The 20,885-nt window shown below is 37.3% G+C and overlaps 1 protein-coding gene across 1 annotated transcript in view; it reads left to right on the top strand.

Moving 5' to 3' along the window:
* The window catches only part of fat2 (FAT atypical cadherin 2), a 51,385-nt gene extending 30,500 nt beyond the window's left edge, over nt 1–20,885 (top strand). Inside the window, exons 15-23 of the mRNA XM_067367980.1 lie at nt 1,915–2,052; nt 2,242–2,385; nt 3,522–3,719; nt 5,725–6,526; nt 8,922–9,076; nt 14,932–15,373; nt 16,903–17,062; nt 18,084–18,595; nt 20,368–20,885. Coding sequence (XP_067224081.1) covers nt 1,915–2,052; nt 2,242–2,385; nt 3,522–3,719; nt 5,725–6,526; nt 8,922–9,076; nt 14,932–15,373; nt 16,903–17,062; nt 18,084–18,595; nt 20,368–20,840 — 3,024 coding nt within the window. The 3' untranslated portion in view covers nt 20,841–20,885. The remainder of the gene's footprint in view (nt 1–1,914; nt 2,053–2,241; nt 2,386–3,521; nt 3,720–5,724; nt 6,527–8,921; nt 9,077–14,931; nt 15,374–16,902; nt 17,063–18,083; nt 18,596–20,367) is intronic.

Below are 20,885 nucleotides of genomic sequence, written 5' to 3'. Positions count from 1 at the left end.
GAATGAACCTCATTGGTTCTTGCTGAAGCTCAAACGTGCTGCGTAACACGAGAAGGAACCTCATTGGTTCTTGCTGAAGCTCAAACGTGATGTGTAACACGAGAATGAACCTCATTGGTTCTTGCTGAAGCTCAAACGTGCTGCGTAACACGAGAAGGAACCTCATTGGTTCTTGCTGAAGCTCAAACGTGCTGCGTAACACGAGAATGAACCTCATTGGTTCTTGAGGAAGCTCAAACGTGCTGCATAACACGAGAATGAACCTCATTGGTTCTTGAGGAAGCTCAAACGTGCTGCATAACACGAGAATGAACCTCATTGGTTCTTGCTGAAGCTCAAACGTGCTGCATAACACGAGAATGAACCTCATTGGTTCTTGCTGAAGCTCAAACGTGCTGCGTAACACGAGAAGGAACCTCATTGGTTCTTGCTGAAGCTCAAACGTGATGTGTAACACGAGAATGAACCTCATTGGTTCTTGCGGAAGCTCAAACGTGTTGTGTAACGCGAGAATGAACCTCATTGGTTCTTGCTGAAGCTCAAATGTGCTGCGTAACATGAGAATGAACCTCATTGGTTCTTGCTGAAGATCAAACGTGCTGCGTAACATGAGAATGAACCTCATTGGTTCTTGCGGAAGCTCAAACGTGCTGCGTAACATGAGAATGAACCTCATTGGTTCTTGAGGAAGCTCAAACATGTTGTGTAACACGAGAAGGAACCTCATTGGTTCTTGAGGAAGCTCAAACGTGTTGTGTAACATGAGAATGAACCTCATTGGTTCTTGAGGAAGCTCAAACGTGATGTGTAACACGAGAATGAACCTCATTGGTTCTTGCTGAAGCTCAAATGTGCTGTGTAACACGAGAAGGAACCTCATTGGTTCTTGCTGAAGCTCAAACGTGCTGTGTAACACGAGAAGGAACCTCATTGGTTCTTGCTGAAGCTCAAACGTGCTGCATAACACGAGAATGAACCTCATTGGTTCTTGAGGAAGCTCAAACGTGCTGTGTAACATGAGAATGAACCACATTGGTTCTGGCTGAAGCTCAAACATGCTGCATAACACGAGAAGGAACCTCATTGGTTCTTGAGGAAGCTCAAACGTGTTGTGTAACATGAGAATGAACCTCATTGGTTCTTTCTGAAGCTCAAACGTGCTGCGTAACACGAGGAGGAACCTCATTGGTTCTTGCTGAAGCTCAAATGTGCTGTGTAACACGAGAATGAACCTCATTGGTTCTTGCTGAAGCTCAAACGTGCTGCGTAACACGAGAATGAACCTCATTGGTTCTTGCTGAAGCTCAAATGTGCTGCATAACACGAGAATGAACCTCATTGGTTCTTGCTGAAACTCAAATGTGCTGCATAACACGAGAATGAACCTCATTGGTTCTTGCTGAAGCTCAAATGTGCTGCATAACACGAGAATGAACCTCATTGGTTCTTTCTGAAGCTCAAACGTGCTGCGTAACACGAGAAGGAACCTCATTGGTTCTTGCTGAAGCTCAAATGTGCTGTGTAACACGAGAATGAACCTCATTGGTTCTTGCTGAAGCTCAAACGTGCTGCGTTACACGAGAATGAACCTCATTGGTTCTTGCTGAAGCTCAAATGTGCTGCGTAACATGAGAAGGAACCTCACTGGTTCTCGCAGGTCAAGAAAACACGCTTATCTTTTAACACAACTAATGTGTGAGTTGAATGTTTATATGAATATAAGCCTACATGCAATCTGTTCATCATATAAAGTGATTGTGTCTCTTCAGAAAATTTGGACTAAAACGCTAAATTCATATGGATTAGTTTTACAATCCCTTTATGAACTTTTTGAAACGTTAAAGTGGTAGCTGTCAGATTTATATATCACTTAGGTGTGCAATCTTCCTTTAATTCACTCTGCATCTGTCTCAGGTAACTGCCATCGACCTTGACGGGCCTCCGAATAACTTCATCATGTATTCCATTGTGAATGGTGATCCAAAGCAGCAGTTCAGCATCGACCCTCGCACCGGCCACATAACGGTGCTCTCCCTGCTGGATAGGGAAGAGGTGAGTTTCAGTTTCACTCCTGAATCACCAGCCAGAACACGTACTTACTTGTTTTATCAGGGATTTAGTTATATCCTCTTATATCACAGATGAACATTTTAATCACTACTGTGCATATTTGACTGCTGTTATTGATGCCATGATGTTCATATCTTCATAATCCCTCTGACATGGTTCCTTGCCTTTCAGATAACGCACTACTCATTAACTGTGCAAGCTGCTGATGAAGGCAGTCCCCCTTTATCCTCTGCTGTCCAGGTGACAGTGACCGTATCTGACGTCAACGACAACCCACCGATGTTCTCCCAGATCAATCACAGCCTCGTTCTTCAGGTAAAAACACACACATCGTGCAAAACCTCCTTGCCCAACTAGTCAATGACTTCTCTTTCTTCAGACAGACACTTCCAAGGCACAGTTGGTTGGTATCCAAAAAATAAAATAAAATAAAAAATCAAACCGTAATATCATGTCATATGATCTAGGACAAATTCAAATGAGCTTCAGTGATAACCGAGCAAATATTTCATGATTACAATGCTTATTTTGCAAAAGAAATTAAGAAAGGTTAAAAATGAATATTTACTTCTTACCTCCTCAATAAGACACCAACCTTCAACTGGCCACTGAATCACACATATTGTTGTGAGACATCAAAGGCCAAAACCAACCAGATGCCTCCATATACTGCTTTTTTTTTCAAGTTTCGGACACAGTTGTCATCTCATTTCTGCTCTAAGCAACACATGGGCACAGGGGAAGGCAAGAGTTCAGGCTAAAGAGCCAATCAGCCATGCATAATATAGCATTTTTTTCTGCGCCAGCATGTTTACCCCTTCAGAGTCAGCAGGATCCATTGCTTCTAATTATAGGGCCAACTCTGCTGACTTGGAAATATTTCTCACACCCCATTTACCTCACCCAAGGTGTCTGTGTCTTTAGAGTGCAGTGGCTATTTGGCACCATGTCGGTGGTCAGTAACAATTAGGCTCATATCTGCCAGCCAAGCACTCTGTTTCAATTACATGTTCCAGTTGTGCCAGCTTGAAGGGAGACGAGAAATTCATCAATCCAATCGGTAGTACTTTGCTGAAAAATGCAGGCTGAGTGATAAAAATCACCATCTGTTCTTGCTACATTTTCATTTCGACAGAATTGGGTTGTCTTCAAACTTAGATTTGTTTTTTTGTTTGCATAAAAAATGAGTCCCATGACAGAAAAACATACAAACTTCAGGGCAGATTGGTTCTTTTCCAACAATTCTGAAGATTTGTCTCTGGACACCAAAACACATTCTGTTGCCACAGCGGTAGAATACAGTAAAACTTGTGAGAATCGTCCTGATCAAAATAAAGAATGGATTTATGTGTTCATCTAATTTCAAGAAAGGACAGCCACAACTTTCCTTAAAGTCACATGGTATTTTCCAAGCATGTGCGGCTTGATTAATGGTGTTTTTCTGTTTACAGGAAGGGGAGGCTGTGGGCAGTGGAATTCTGCACCTGCTGGTAACAGACAAAGATACACCTCAGAACGGCCCTCCCTTCTCCTTCCATATTGTCTCGGGAAATGAGGAGAGGAGTTTTTACATTGACCAAGGAGGACTGCTGTCCGTATCCTCCCCGCTGAGGAGAAGAACAAAGCCTCAGCATCTGCTAAAAATCCAGGTGAAAGATTTCATTCATTAACTTCAGTTATGAGTACAACACATGTTTACAACACATGCTTGTTTTAAGTTTGAAATGAAAGACTGGCATAATTTACTCATCCTTATGTTGTTCTAAAGGTGTGGTAACATCAGCAATATTTCAGAAGAATTTTGTGGGAAAAAACAGGTCCATTGTCTTTTGTCAGTAGCATAGCGATATATGAAGCACAGTTCACACAGAAGTCACTTTCGAATAAAGCAGCTTTCTGTTGATCAGCATGGTGAATTCAACTTGAAAATGAGCATGGGGAACTTTTCTGCCCACATGCAAAACTCACAGTCGTGTGGATTCCTATACTGAAATGAGTAAATTTCACAAAATTTTGCAAAGCAACCATATGTTACCGCACCTTAAAGCCAGAGTACTTATATTTTTTCTGAGAAACACAAAAAGGAGATGTTAGACAGATTTTTATACTGTTTTTTTCTCTTATAATGAAAGTGAACAAAGATTGGTGCTGTTAAAAACTACAGAAAACAGGACTATTCCAAACATTCAGAAGCCATATAATAGTTTTGTTACATTGATTAACACATATCTAGCAGCATATCGCCATATGGCTTTGAAGACTTTTGGTGTTACAGAACAACCTTTAAGATGTTTTCTTTTGGTCAAAATTCAACATTTAAGAATTGTGTGTGTGTATGTGTGTGTCATATATTATATAAACACAAACTTTTATGTTAGATGCAATTAATCGTGATTAATCGATCTGACAGCCCTTTATTATTATATTATATTATATTATATTATATTATATTATATTATATTATATTATATTATATTATATTATATTATATTATATTATATTATATTATATTATATTATATTTATTATATTATATTATATTATATTATATTATATTATATTATATTATATTATATTATATTATATTATATTATATTATATTATATTATATTATATTATACAAACCCGACTGTCCCAACTTTTTTGGAATGTGTACCTCTCATGAAATCCAAAATGAGCCAATATTTGGCATGACATTTCAGAATGTCTCACTTTCTACATTTGATATGTTATCTATATTCTATTGTGAATAAATATAAGTTTATGAGATTTGTAAATTATTGCATTCCTTTTTTATTCACAATTTGTACAGTGTCTCAACTTTTTTGGAATCGAGTTTGTATTATATTAATTATATTATATTATATTATATTATATTATATTATATTATATTATATTATATTATATTATATTATATTATATTATATTATATTATATTATATTATATTATATTATATTATATTATATTATATTATATTATATTATATTATTTAAGGTGTCTGTGTTACAGTGTAATTATGCATTTAAGTAGTGAGTTATAATAATAAACTACATGTACTTATATGGTTAGGATTAGGGTGTGGTTTAGGGTTAGTTGCATGTAATTATGCACATTTATAGTAATTACTATAGTAACTACATCTAACATGTGTAATAAGGACACTGTAATAAAGTGTTGCCTATATTTTTAATTCAAATTTGAATTGCATCCTAAATCCTATTTTGCTACCTCAATTCAAATTGTGTGGAATTCTTAAAGTGAAAAACATTCTTAATAATCAAATTCTGAATGGTGCTCAACCCTGGTCCCCTTCACTGTTATTATAAAGAAAAGAGTTGCATGAACTTTTCAAAATTTCTCCTTCCTGTTTTCCAGAGAAGAAAAAAAAAAAAAGTCGTACAGGCGTTGTAACAACATAAGAGTGAATAAATGATGACAGAATCTTTCATTTTTCATTGAACCATTCCTTCAAATGGAATAAGACTTGTATGGTGCAGTACAAGCTGACATATGTTTGTAAACTTCATTGTTATCCGTGGGCCACTGATTTTAACACACCATCTTAAATTATTTAAAGCGACTCCTCAAAGGTCAGTGTATTGTTCACACGTCGCAATGTTTTTTTCACACTTCACATAAATATCATCTCTGCAGGTCACTGACAGCGGCCACCCTCCACTGTCCTCTATATGCGTGGTGAAGATCAACATCACAGAGCAGAGTCGATATCCACCCACTGTGACTCCACTTGAGGTTTTCATCACCACCGCTGGGGGGACGTTCTCCAAACGTGTCATCGGCAAGCTGCACGCTACGGACCAAGATCCCCAAGACATCCTAACTTACAAACTGGTCTCTGATGCCCCAGACCGAGGCCTGTTCTCTGTGGATGAAGTGGATGGAAAGATTGTGGTGGAAAAGGACCTGCAGCCAGGCCTGTACCACTTGAATGTGAGCGTGTCCGATGGGAAATTTAGCATCTGGACTGGAGTGAAGGTCCACGTTTGGGCTGGAGCTCATCATGATCTGGATCAGGGTTTCACGTTGCAGTTGGCTGGACTTTCGGCTGAAGAGTTTGTGTCCGATCACTGGAGAGGCCTCCAGCGAAGCCTGGGCTTGGAGCTAAACATACCCAGACAAGAGCTGCACATCGCCAGCTTGCAACAGCAGCCAAACTCCGTCAACATGGAGGTACTGCTGGTTCGTCGAGCTCAGGATGGCTCTGTCCAGCCGGTGCCTGTTCAGCGCCTGACTGGGGTCCTTTCGAATGTAGAAGATACATTAGGTTTGAATGTCTTGGGACTGAAGCATGATGGTTGTGTGGGTGCTGGTTGCCCACCCCGGGGTTGCAGGAATGCAGTAGTGATGAGGCAGGGGAGAATGAGTAACTACGCCACAGCACGGGCCAACTTCATCACCCCGCAGCACAGCTGGGAGAGCGTGTGCTCCTGCAACGGTAGGCAGACCACCGGCGTCTTCTTCTGCATTCCACTGAGGATAAGCCCAGAGGCCTTGAATATTATCTAGCTTCTCACCCTTATTTTGACTGCTATGGGTTTTGCCTTAAAAGGACATTTCTCGCAAAATGAAATTCCCCTTCATGTCATTCTAAAATCAAAACACAAAAGGAAGCAGATATTTCAAGCTCCACCTTTTCATGAAACAAAACATATTGTGACCCGGGGCTTTCAAGCTCCAGTAAGGACAAAAAGCAATAGTCTATATCTGTGGTTCTCAATCAGGATGCCACAAGGAAACCTCAAGATGACTTAAAATTAGAGATGCACTGATGTATTGGCCAAGAATCGGTATCGGCCGATAAAAGCAAATTTTATATATAGTTTAAAAACAGCCGATAGTCAGGTCCGATATATCCTATTAATCAAAAGAGGGCAGGAAAATGCACTGAATTTGTTCTCTGTGTAAAAAAAATGCTAAGAAACCTGTTGGATGTTCAATATTAATAGTAATTATACGAATTAATAACATTCAGAAAGATAAGAAATATTAATTTAATCTTCAGAATTGAGTTAATGTGTGTTAATATTAATTTGAGAAATGTGTTTGTTTATAACTAATACCAGTTACTTTGAAACAAGTTGATGAAATGGAGAGAATAAAGTTTTTATTTGCATTTCTTTCAAAATATAATAATTAAAAATATAATGATTGATTATTAATTATAATGAAATTATCATTCATTTAAAAGAAGGTATAAAAGGCAGAACCCCCAAACTATCGGTATTGTTATCGGCAGATGTCACTCTGAATAATCGGATATCTCTATTTAAAATTATTTAAAATAAGACAAAACAAGCTCTAAAACAAGTTAAACAAATAGATATTTCTTATAATTCACCACCTCAACAACTGTTTTTGTCTTTGAAAAAATAGGATTCTTGGAAGTCTTGGAAAACAAAAATATGATAAAATATTTCTAGTCCTAGAAAAGTCATGTAAATTAATGAAATCTTTAAACATCATGGGTAAATTCTTTAATGAATATACATTCTTCTAGTTATGTCAAACTCTAAAATATTTTATCTGGTAAAAATATATTTTTTAAATCTTTATCTTTAATCCTTATCTAGTAAATCATGAACGACTGGAAAAGTCATGGGCATTTGAATATTTTTTGTGGACACTGGGGGGCTTTGGAGTCAAAAAGGTGGAGAACCAATATGACTTTATTATTTATTATTTATTATTATTATTATTATTAATTATTTATTATTATCATTATACTCCAAGGTGTCTGAAGCTATATGATAAATTTCTTGGAGGGGAATAAAAAAGATTTAAAAAAAGTTGCTGTTCACAAAACATCGTTCCCTCTTCAATCTCATTTGTGCATGCTCATTGTGCGACATGAGACATGACATGAGGCATGTAAGAACCAACTGATCTCATCATTGACATCAAGTGTAATGCGTTGTGACGCATTATATTTACAATAATGATTGCAAGTCATTATTGATTACAAAAACACTAGGAGATAACAAAATGGCATATACAGTAATTTTGTATTTACATTGATACTTTTATTGTTCTTTTGACCTAATTGTTCTCTTGACAGCTCCTGGTCACTATGTGCTTTCATTGTTTTGTGTTTCACATACACTACCGTTCAATGGTTTGGCATCAGTGTGATTTAATTTTGAAGAAAAGAAGTCTCTTATGCTGACCAAGGCTGCATTTATGTGATCAAAAATACTGTAAAAACAGTAATATTGTGAAATACTATTACAATATCAAATAACTGTTTTCTATTTTAATATATTTTAAAATGTAATTTATTCCTGTGATTCAAAGCTGAATTTTCAGCATCATTACTCCAGTCTTCAGTGTTACAATGTCCTTCAGAAATCATTTTAATATGATGATTTGGTGCTCAAGAAACATTTCTTTTTATTATCAATATTGAAAACAGTTTTGCTGCTTAATACTTTTGTGGAAACCATGACACACTTTTTTTTTTTTTTTTCAGGATTCTTTTATGAATCAAAAGTTCAAAAGAACAGCATTTATTTGAAATGGAAATCTTTTGTAACATTTTACATTTCAGTTAAATGCATCCTTGCTGACAACATGTGTTAATATCTTAAAAAAAAAAAAAAAAAAAACCTTTTGAATGGTAGTGTTTGTAAAGAATACAGTATTTTCAGTTTTTGGTGAAATATTCCTTTAAAATAGGAGTAAAAACGATTAAGATTTAAAGCATTAAATCAATTTTTTAGTGAGATAATGGTAGGTCTGTTTAACTTGATGCCAATAATTATTTTCAACAGGAAGTGGACAGCTGCAGCACATTTTGCCAAATATACTTACTATTTATGCTTCCTGCATTGCAGAATCGGCTGTGAGATTTGACGGCAAGGGTTATCTAAAATACCTCTATCAGATAGAAGATGGCAGAGAGAACTTCCATCTGTCTTTCCGACTCAAGACATCTGCTGTAGAGGGCACAGTGATGTCCACCAATGCCTCTGACTGGGGGACGTTAGAGGTACGACATTTTTCAAACACATTGACAAAAGAATATTTAAATCATTCTGTCTCGTTCTTGCACAAAAAGCTTACTTTGAGTGTATGATATGCAAGCACAAATCTGAAATACAAAGAAAATTCAGCCATCCAGATAATAATAGAATGATCACAGGAAACGTCACTCCACCCCTTGACAAATAAAACGTCCAAATGTTTGCAATAGAAGCTTGTTTGTTCTCATTAAACATGTTAATATTCAAAAGCGCATTCCATAAGGGAAGTAAAGAACTTTCATCCCACTCTTTGAGCACATCAGTGATAAATCAGCTTGCCTTTCTGAAATGAGTGTTATGATGAATTCATGGTTGACTGCTCTCCTCCTTTGACTCAGAGGCACAGTGAGGAAGCTATGCGTATTTGTTTATTTAAAACGCCTAAAGCAGCTTTGAAGGTAGGTACTACACAAAAGAAATGTTCTATGTATTGTGAGTAATATAAAGAAAGTGGAAAGCATGACTTAAAACAGCAAACTCTGCTTCAAAATCATTTATCTCTCCCGGAGGACGCCTCATTTATGTGCCATAATTGAATATTCAATTTAAGAGGCTTGCAACATCAAAAGTGCACTCTCCATTTTTCAAAGCTTTACCTCTGGGTTTTGAAACTTGGCAAGCTGGACCATTTCATTGTTGCATAGGGGCTTCAAAAGGAATTGTTAAACATGGTCATTCAAGAAATCTTTAGGGCATTCACATAATTTATGTGTCTCTCTGGAGAATTAACATTCTGGTGCATCACAGCAAATACCACATCTTATCAATCATTTAATTTGAAAGGAGCGACAGCTTATGTTTGGGAACTTCTCAACAAATCAACTCTGCCCTACTCCTAAGTTTTTACATTTTCTTACCTTTTAAGTAATTACTTTCTAATGGAAATTGAGCCTATTTAAGCCATGCCATCTCTGACAAGAGAAAGAGAAGAAAAGGTGACTTGTCAGTTAAGCAGCTGTAGCATTTATGAATACTGACAGCTCTGATCTAACATTATTAAGAGAAACAAGATCTGTTGCGGGGTAGATACGGTGGAACTGATAACCTTTAATGCAGTGAGGAGTCCGAGCATGGGGGCATTGATCGCAATAATTAGGTTTTTCTTCTAACTGGACTCACATCAGGAGGTCTGTTACGAAACCTTCCTAGACAGCCTTGAAAGGCATCACAGGCACGATCCCAATTGCCAAGACTCTTCCAAACAGTAGGGAGCAAAAAGTGCTAATTCTAAGGCAGCATTTTATCCAAGATGGCAGATAGAGATTTAGATTTATTTATAAATGTATACAGTGATGAGCCAAAACATTTTGATCAGACGCAGGTGAAGAGAATATCATTGATCATCTCCTAACAAGGCCACATATTAAAGTCTGGAAAGATTAGATGGTAAGCAAACAATCAGTTTTCGTAATCAACAGGTTGGATGCAGGAGAAATGGGCAGGAATAAAGACCTTAGCTACTTTGACGAGGGCCAAATTGTTATGGCAAGGCAACTGGGTTATTGTATCTCTGAAATGGCAAGGATTGTGGGTTGCTCCCAGTCAGCGGTGGTGAGAATTTACCAACAGTGGTCTGAGGAGGGGCAAACCACAAACCGGCGACGATGCACAAAGGCAACGAAGGCTATCCCGTCTAGTCCGAGCCAACAGAAGGTCACAAAATTTTAATAATGGTTATGGGAGGAATTTGTCACCACACACGGTGTATCAAGACACCAATCAGAGTGTCTAGATGACCCCTGTTGAAAGCACCTACAGTGGGCATGCGAGCATCTGAACTGAACCTTAGAGCAATGGAAGAAGGTCGCCTGGTCCAATGAGTACTGTTTTCTTTTACATCACATTGACGGCTGTGTACATGTGTGTCGTTTACCTGGGGAGTGATGGCACCAGGATCACCGTGAAATGACTGGTGGAGCTAGTTTCTGCTTGGAAACCCTGGGTCTGGCCATTCATTTAGATGTAAATTTGACATGTGCCACCTACCCAAAACATTGTCGCAGACCACGTTTGCCCTCTTCATGACAATGGAGTTCCCTGGTGGAAGTTGCCTCTTTCAGCAGGATAATGCACACTTGCACACATTGCTCAGGAATGGTTTGAGTTGACTTGGCCTCAAAATTGCCCAAATCTCAAACCAATTGAGCATCTGTGGGATGTGCTGGACCCACAAGTTTGATCCATGATGGCTCCACCTCATAACCTACAGGACTGGAAAGATCTGCTGCCAGTGGCTTTGGTGCCTGATACCACAGGACACCTTCAGGGGTCTTGTGGAGTCCATGCCTTGGGGGGTCGGGCAGGTGGCGGACCAACAGCATAGTAGGCAGGTGGTGATAATGTTTTGGCTGATCTGTGTACATCCCAGACACCAACATAGTGTGGCCCAGATCTGGTACATGTGGATTACACGCGGACCAGATGTGGGTCAGATCTGGGCCGACCCTATGTTGCTGTCAGGGACACTATGCCATTCAAAAGTTTGGGGTTAGTAAGGTTTTATAGAAAGAAATTAATACATTATTTCAGCAAGGATGCATGAAATTGATCATAAGTGACAGTAAATACGTGTATTAAATATGAAGCAGCACAACTGTTTTCAACATAGAAATGTTTCTTGAGCAGCAAATCAGCATAATAGAATGATTTCTGAAGGATCATGTGACACTGAAGCCTGGAGTAATGATGCTGAAAATTCAGCTTTGCCATCACGGGGCTAAATTATTTTTCTAAATATATTAAAATAGAAAACTTCTTTCAAAAACATTCAAAAATCTTACTGACCCCAAACTAGTATATATACTTTCATACAAAAGCAAATCAGTCATTCACTACTAAAAAGTATCAAAACTTGTTAACCCTGTAAATTATTCTATTTGTATATATTGAGTTGCCGCCATCTTGAACAGGATTCTGCCTTTAAAGGCAGTGGACTATAAAGCAGATACATTTTAAAACAGAACTTTCATCCATCCATACATTAAGTGAGGGATAATATACATTCAGGCAGTATGACTGTGTACAGGATGATCAGAATGCTTATATTATCCATAAGGTTTATTTACCTCACTTATTACTCGGCTGCTGGCCAAATACATAAATGAATGGAAATCTAATATTGATTTGAAATGAAATTCTTTTTATTTGAACACAGAATGTCACGATAGACCAATCAGGATCAAATAATCCAGAGAAATGTATAATATAATATTGTGTAAAATAATAGTTAGTTTAACTATCAGCAGAATTTCATTATCTTCTCTCAAGATGAATAGGTTGGGAGGGAATATTACTTCCTTTTAATGATACTTTCCTTTGCTTGCTTGACCATAAATGTTTAGTTAGCTGATGTTTTGTGGCCATTTTACAAACAGAGCGAGATCATGTGCTATATATATATATATTTATTTATTTATTTTTTTTTTTTGATGTGGCCTCTGGTGGATAAACAACCTTCTTACCTGTCAAACTCAGCATTGCCCTCAAGGAACCGAAACTGGTATCGAACATTCACCCTCGATGAGTCCTCCTGGGAAAAGTTTTTCTTCCTTTTTAGTGCTCATCTCACCACCACCACCACCACTGCACACTCAGCTCGGCCCAGCACAGCAAAATCAAACAGCAGCTCTGTCCAATGAAAGCAAATGAGCAAAACCCATGGGCGGACTGGTATCAGATCAGAGCAAAAGGCTCTGTGCTCACTTCTCACTTCGCAAAACTCTCTGAAGATTCTGCCGCAGCAATTAAGAGGCTGGCGTGAAGGAGATGATGCTTAATAATGCATACTCTCAGCATCAATGTAATACTTTCAAATGTGAAGTGCACATACAAGCTATGTTTTTTTAATGCACAGAACATGCATATGTGAGCGATCCATTATTTGTGGGTGCAGCGTTGAGGAGGCATGGTGTCAGCGTGTTGATTGCACTGTGGCTTTGCATCACAAGGTTGTCGGTGCGTTTGAACAAGAACTAACTGTGTTCTCCCGCGAGAGCTGTCTTTCGCAACTACCTTCAACGCTCAAAGGGCTTCTTATCTCCCACAGAGTGAGTGCAGAGAGCACACGCTTCCAACTGTGCAAAAACACAAGCTGTGTAACTTATCTCAGCAAGAGCATTGCTGGCTTTTCAGCAACCTGAGCACAGTCCATAAATATGTAACTTTATTCAAGCCGGAGACATCAGGCTAAAGCTAATAAGTGTGAATTGTGTACTTCTTTGGTGTTCAAATATTTTCTTCCATGCCAGACTGAAGGTTTTATGGGGGTCAATGAGGTGACACTATTTTTTTCTTTAAATAATCTGTTCAAAAATACATTCAAAATGCAATTCATACATACAGTGCATGTGAAAAGCTTCAGACTTTAAGCTTTAGAAGAAAATGGGTTATACTTTATTCTGATAGACCACTTTAGATATTCTACTAACTTTGGCCCTGTTTCTACCTGGTATTAAGATGCCTTATGATCACAAATGGACAACGCTAAATACAGGTGTAAAGGTGGTGTGAAACGTTTTGAAAATGTCCACTTTTGAACACTTCAAGCGGTAGTCAAAAACGCATTAGACCAGATTGCTTTCTTAGTGTAGATGCTCATGTGTTCAAACAGACACAAAAGACCATCTACTCTCCACCTACTGACCTAATGCATAAACATTATAGAAAGCTCTCCAGCCAGCTTTTTCAGCTGAAGGCCCAAGTTTGGTTTGAAGATGAAAAATGTACCAAGTACAATGTTCTCTCACCATTCCTGATTTCTAACGCACAATAGTGATTAGCGACAGAAAATTGTTATTGAAAAGTGTAACACTCTCTCTACAAACAAAGTCTATTTTTGTAGATTTTTTTTTTGTTGAACCTCCATTTCATTTGGTTAAACATTTGCCTTTAATTAATTTTAAAATAAATTAAAATAATATTAAATCAAAATTGAATTGACTATTAACTAACTATTAACAATGACTTTTGCATATATGAACTCCTAATTACTGTTTATTAATAGTTAGTAAGGTAGTTAAGTTTATTGGGTAAGATTATGGATGTAGAAAATTATCTTGCAGAATAAGGCATTAATAACTGCTTTATAAGTACTGCCAATATCCTAATAATATGTATGCTCATAAGCAAGTTAAAGGATTAGTTCACTTTTAAAATAAAATTTTCTTGATAATTTACTCACCCCCATGTCATGATGTTCATGTCTTTCTTTCTTCAGTCGAAAAGAAATTGAGGTTTTTGATGAAAACATTCCAGGATTATTCTACAGCGTAAACTTTTTGAAGAATACAGAAAGCGGAAGCACGTGCAAGGCGATCATTTGTGTTTATAAAGCATATACAGTTGTATTTTTTTCGAAAATGACCGATCATTTCACTAGATAAGACACTTATTCCTCGTCTGGTATCGTTTAAAGCTCTTTGAAGCAGCACTGAAACTTATTTTGACCTTCAACCGTTTGGAGGCCATTGAAGTCCACTATAAGGAGAATAATACTGGAATGTTTTCATCAAAAACCTTCATTTCTTTTTGACTGAAGAAAGAAAGACATGAACATCTTGGATGACATGGGGGTGAATAAATTAACAGGAAAATTTTATTTGAAAGTGGACTAATCCTTTTAATAGTGGGAATTGGACCCTAAACTAAAGTTTTACCCATTTTTATTTTTTGTTATAAAATGATGATCATAACGATAATACCATAATGAAGAATTTTCATTCAACCTGGCAAAACTTGTCTTGTGTTTTAAACTAGATTTTGTCCTGTTCATCATCATGAATACTGTTATATGTCGTTGACCCTTTTGTGTTTGTGTTTCTAGCTGGTGGACAAGGAGCTGTGGCTCAGATATAGCTGTGGCAACATGCGTCCTGCCAGTATGCAGGTGGCAAACCACCCTGTGGCTGATGGCCGCTGGCATGACGTCTCTCTGGAGGTCAATGGCACAACCCTTAGACTGACCATTGATTCCAGCCACTCCAACTCTGTCGTTCTGCCACAACCCTGCATGCTCACTCAGTCCGGTGGGGCTCTAGTGCTGGCCAGCTCTGATCCCAGCACAGATGCAGAGCGACTGGGCTTCACGGGCTGTTTGGAGAGCTTACATTTCAATGGAGAAGCAGTGAGAGGAAAGGAGGGGGTGACAGAAACTGGCCTGCAGTCTGGCAGACACTTTGGGATCTACCAGTGCTGCTCTGATGTGACGATCTGTGCCAGTAATCCTTGTGAGAACGGAGGCACTTGTGAGGAAGACTCCATTGGAGGTGGGAAAGCAGTTACTCTTAGGGGGGAATATTTGCACTCATTATCTACATTGTTTTACCTACTGAGTTATAAAATAAGAAATGCAAATTCGGTCACCAAATCTGTATGCCATTTGCACAACATTGCTTCCCATCTTGCTTGTCTACACCACAAGTTTTGATATGGATGATTATAATGCTGCATCATTTAATCAGCATATGATGAATTACTACTGCCATGATCACTAGAAAATATACATACATAGATTTTATAGACATTTTATAGATGTTAAATAGTACTATAGAAATAATAAAAACGGAAAAGGTTAATAAAAATAAATTCATTGGTAACACTTGGTTAACATTATTTAATGCATTTAGTATCTTAAACTAATGATAAACATCACTTTTTAATATTGTTATTAATCTAGCTTAATGTTTATTTCTAAAAAAAAATGAATTTTTAACATTTCAAGTTTAACATTAATCTATTATGAATAATCATTAATTAACAGTGAACAATAGTCTATTTATAAATTAACATTAACCTAGATTAATAAATGCTGTAAGAAATTATTGCTCATTGGTAGCTTCTGATACAGTAGAAAATCTCTGTAAAATGAAATGCATTTTATTGCCAAAATAGTAACGCATATAAAACTATATATATATAAAATATATATATATATAATACACATAAAATACAAATTGCACTGAAAATGATACAAAATAATTAATTGGTAACACTTTACAGTACATTTTAAAGTCCTGCTGAGGTGAAAATCAAGATTTTAATGTTGTTTATTTGTCTCTGTGATGTTTTTAATATGCTTTAAGACAAACCATGTGCAAATTCATATGTCAACACCATTTAATGAGTATTTTCTCATTAAAACTGCAGTGAAAAAAGATACTCAAACCTCAAACCTCTCAAATTATTGACTACGGGGGACTTTAATCATCGTTTACATCAGATTAACAGGAAATGATGTATATTCATAAATTAACATTAATGTGTAAATTAACATTAATAAACACTAGAGTAATAAATGCTTTAAAAAAATCATTGTAAGTTACTTTAACTAATGTTAATGAATTAAACATTATTGTAAATTTTAATACACATGACACAGTGCTAAACTTGCACATACTGTACAAGAACCTGGCCGGGTTGGATGGGTAGTGAAATTGTGCTAAAGTGGTGCAAATTTATTCACTCCTTAACATATTTCACATCTTTGTTTGCATCTCTGTTTCATGTTATAAAATTGTGAAGTGTGGAATTCATTCTTGAATATTAAGAGGTCCCTTAACACATTGGTAAGAGACAACAAACCAAAATGCTGGAATGTCTTTGGAGTATCTAAGCAACACTACACGGATATAGAAATAAAGCCACTGTATCTGCATCCAAAAGATCTCTCAATACCCCAGTGTCTGTCAACATTTTGATCTCAGCACAGAGAAGTTCCTATGGAAATGTCTTTGTTATCTTGGCTAATACTCTTTCTGAAGCATAAGATGCATTTTTTTTCACATGTGTCCTCCAGGGTTTCGCTGTAGCTGTCCATTGCTATACTATGGCTCTCGCTGTGAGAACGGCAAGCTGCCGGACGATCCTTGTGCATCCCAGCCATGTGCCGGTGGATTGTGTATGCCAAATCATCAAGGGTACATCTGCAACTGCTCCACACAAATTGCTGGAAACAGGTGAGACTCACACAGCAGAGCTCTTGAAACCACACAGGCATATCATGTCCTTGGTGAAGGCATTGAGAAGTACTACTAATCTACATGAAAATAAATACTTGTGCATTCTGTCTCTTCATCTCGTTCATGAACCCTTGCCCACACAGGTTATGTGTGATATGTGCGTTTGGCATCAAGCCGTAACTCGCCTTTGAGTTAACAAATTAAAGCATTATTGATTGTCCTCGTTCATATATAACTACAAAGCTTGAGCAAATTAGTCATGGAGTGAGAATTTCAATCAATAGATGTCCTTCTGTGTGTCTGTCTCTGTGTGCATCACAGCATAACACCATGTTGGTCACACGTTTATGTACAGCCCAAAACGGGAAACTTTACAAACACTGTTTAGTTATGAAATAATGTTAGGTGCTATATATATATATATATATATATATATATATATATATTTTTACTTTTAAAAAACTGGTCTTAACAGTAGCATTGTATAATAACAAAAGTACAAAAATATCTCCGATAAATATATGGAACCATTTAAAAAAGAAAAAGATAAAACTCTTCTTGTCTGCAGATAAAATGAGTTGTGCAAAAACACCCAGATGCTAGATGGATAACATAACTGTTTGCAAACATCAAGGAAATTTAAAAGAAATTTATCTGGTAAACTGGACGTATACACTATAAAAATATCAAAAGTTGAGAAAAATTAAAAGTTTAAGGCAACAAACTTCAGCAGATTTTTGAGTTTTCTCAACTTGTTTTTGTTGGAGATTTTTGAGTTTTCTCAACTTTTTGTTGAATAAACTGAATACAAGTTGAGAAAACTCAAAAATTTAAGGCAACAAACTTCAGAAGATTTTTAAGTTTTCTCAACTTTAGATTTTTTACAATGTAGAATGAGGAAGATAATCATTTCTGCTAATCCATAAATGACATATGGGATGGCGTGTGAATGGTAATTCAGAGCTGTGGTATCTGAGTTTGAGAGTATCTAGATCATTCATACATCTTCTCTTTGCAGATGTCAGACTGCGTGCACTCCAAATCCATGTCTGGATGGTTTCTCCTGTTCGATAGCGCAGAACTCGATCCACTGTGAGCGCACCACCACATCCCCTCCTTATGTTGAAATCGCAGAGATCTGCGCAGGCATATTGGGGCTTGTCCTCCTCGTTGTGGCCTTCGTGTGTTTCCGAAAACGCTACGTCAGCAAAAAGAAGCACAAGTCCGGCTGCGTGCAAGACTCCAACGGTTACTTCCCGACTTTACCTAAAAGCATGATGAAAGAAACTGAGATCAGCTCTCCCATGGAGATCAACAACCTGATTGGCTCCGTAGGTGATCTGGAGAACAGTCCTTTCCGATCACTGAAGCCTCGTGAACAGCGGGAGCTCGGCCCTCAGGTGGGACCCCGGTCTCAGAGGCCTCAGGGTCCTGTGATTTGCAGCGTGGCCCCCAATCTACCTCCTCCACCCTCCACCAGCTCTGATAACGACTCTATTATGAAAAATAATTGGGAGCACGACTACGAAGGTGAGAACTTGAGTTTTATTTATTATTTTCCCAGCTTTTACAGGCACTTCACTTCATTTGGAATTTAGTCACATCATGAAAGATGAGAGAAGTGGAGGACAAATAGCTGTGCGTGCTTGTGCAGGTCAATGGAAAAAGCATGTGCGGGTCGTATTCAATTATATCTTCTGTTTGCTGCAGCACTGAGCACTTTCTCCATGAAAAGCTCTCCTTAAAAGCTATGGCTCAAAAACTGTAAATATCACATTTAAAGTTGGACATATTGAAATCTCAAGGACATTTTGCGCACTTAACATTCAAGCATTTAAAAAGCAGCTGAGAATTAAAGAACATGTTAAAAGTAATAATTTTTACACTTGACTCATATACTGTCCTCCACCGCTGTGGAAAGTGCATGAGTAGATCACCATAACTGTGATAATAAACAGTGCAAAAAACTGTCATATCCCACTCTTTATTAGTTTCATATATTTGGGTATATATATTAGGTATTTGGTTTCATATATAAACTGAATGCCACACAGCATTGAGAGGAATTTTGTTCTGCTCTTGCCATTATATTGCACAATATATTGGTACCGTACCACTAGCATTTACAATGACTGTTTTTTTTTCTCCATTTTTCAAAATTGTAATATGTAATATACAGTATGTGTCTGTATATATATATATATATAATGTGTGTGTGTGTGTGTGTGTATGATGTTTTTAAAATAAGTCTCTTCTGCTCACCAAGGCTTCATTTATTTGATCCAAAATACAACAAAAAATGGTAATATTGTTAAATATTTTTACAATTTAAAATAACTGTTTTCTATTTGAATACATCATAAAATGCAATTTATTTCTGTTGGTTAAGCATCATTACTCCAGTCTTCAGTGTCACATGATCCTTCAGAAATCATTCTAATATGCTGCTATAATTCTAATTCTAATAAGCTGATTTGCTGCTCAAGAAACATTTATTATTATTATCAAAGTTGAAAATAGTTGTGTACAATTTTTTTAGGATTATTTGATGAATAGAAAGTTCAAAAGAACAGAATTTATCTGAAATATAAAGCTTTTGCAATGTTATAAATGTCTTTACTGTCACTTTTGATCAATTTAATGCATCCTTGCTGAATAAAAGTATTAATTTCTTTACCAAAAAAAAAACCTCTTACTGACCCCAAACATTTAAATGGCAGCGATAATGTTACAAAAGCTTTATATTTCAGATAAATGCTGTTCTTTTGAACTTTCTATTCATCAAATAATCCTAAAAAAAAAAACATAAACATGATAATAAATGTTTCTTGAGCAGCAAATCAGCATATTAGAATGATTTCTGAAGGATCATGTGACACTGAAGACTGGAGTGATGATGCTGAAAATTCAGCTTTGATCACTGGAATAAATTACATTTTTAAAATATATTACAACAGAAAACAGTTCTTTTAAATATCAATAATATTTCACAGTGTTATTGTTTTTACTATAGAATTGATCAAATAAATGCAGTATTGGAGAGCATAAGAAACGTCTTTCAAAAATATTTAAAAATATCTTATTTGCCCAAACTTTTGAACAGAAGTGTATTGACCATAACATGAAAATAATAAGTTTCAGACCGAATTTTAGTATTGGTAGATCACTAGAACACCTGTAACAAACAAGTAAAACTTCAAATACTCATGTCGTCCTACTTGTTGACATAGACTCAACTGCTGAACCGAAGTGAAACCCATATCTAAAAGAAGAAATAAACAATGTATAATTCTCATTCACAGTGTATCCAGCCGACCCAGACTACTATGGCCGACCCTCCGTTCAAGAGTTCCCCCAGTTTGACATCGTAGAAAGCACCTACTCGACTACTGCCACAGAGTCGCGCAGGAACTCTCGTTTCGGAGGCTTCCCTTTCCCGCTGGACCGCGCCGACCGCCGCGCTCCATTACCCCCTTGTTACAGCAATCAGAACTTGGATGACTTCTTGGGGTCGGACGGTCTGCCGCTGCCTAGCTCTCAGTGCCCTAACGAGTACACGGCCATAAGCTACTACCCTACCCAGCACACTCGCAGCATGGACAACGTCTCCAGCAGCTATAAGAGGCTCAGTGTGCGTTTGAGCGTTGCACAGCCTTCATATGCGGACAGCGGCGGATCCACTCGGCCTGGATCTACTAGAAGGACATCTCGCAGTTATGCTGGCTCAGACATGGTGGAGAGTGACTACGGCAGCTGTGAGGAGGTCATGTTCTAGGCAACAAAACGGATCAAAGGTCCCGTGTGAGTGGGGAAGGTTATG

This window comes from Chanodichthys erythropterus, chromosome 1 (genome assembly GCF_024489055.1).
Source record: "Chanodichthys erythropterus isolate Z2021 chromosome 1, ASM2448905v1, whole genome shotgun sequence".
Classification (NCBI taxonomy): domain Eukaryota; kingdom Metazoa; phylum Chordata; class Actinopteri; order Cypriniformes; family Xenocyprididae; genus Chanodichthys; species Chanodichthys erythropterus.
This window is presented reverse-complemented; position numbering and strand designations above follow the sequence as displayed.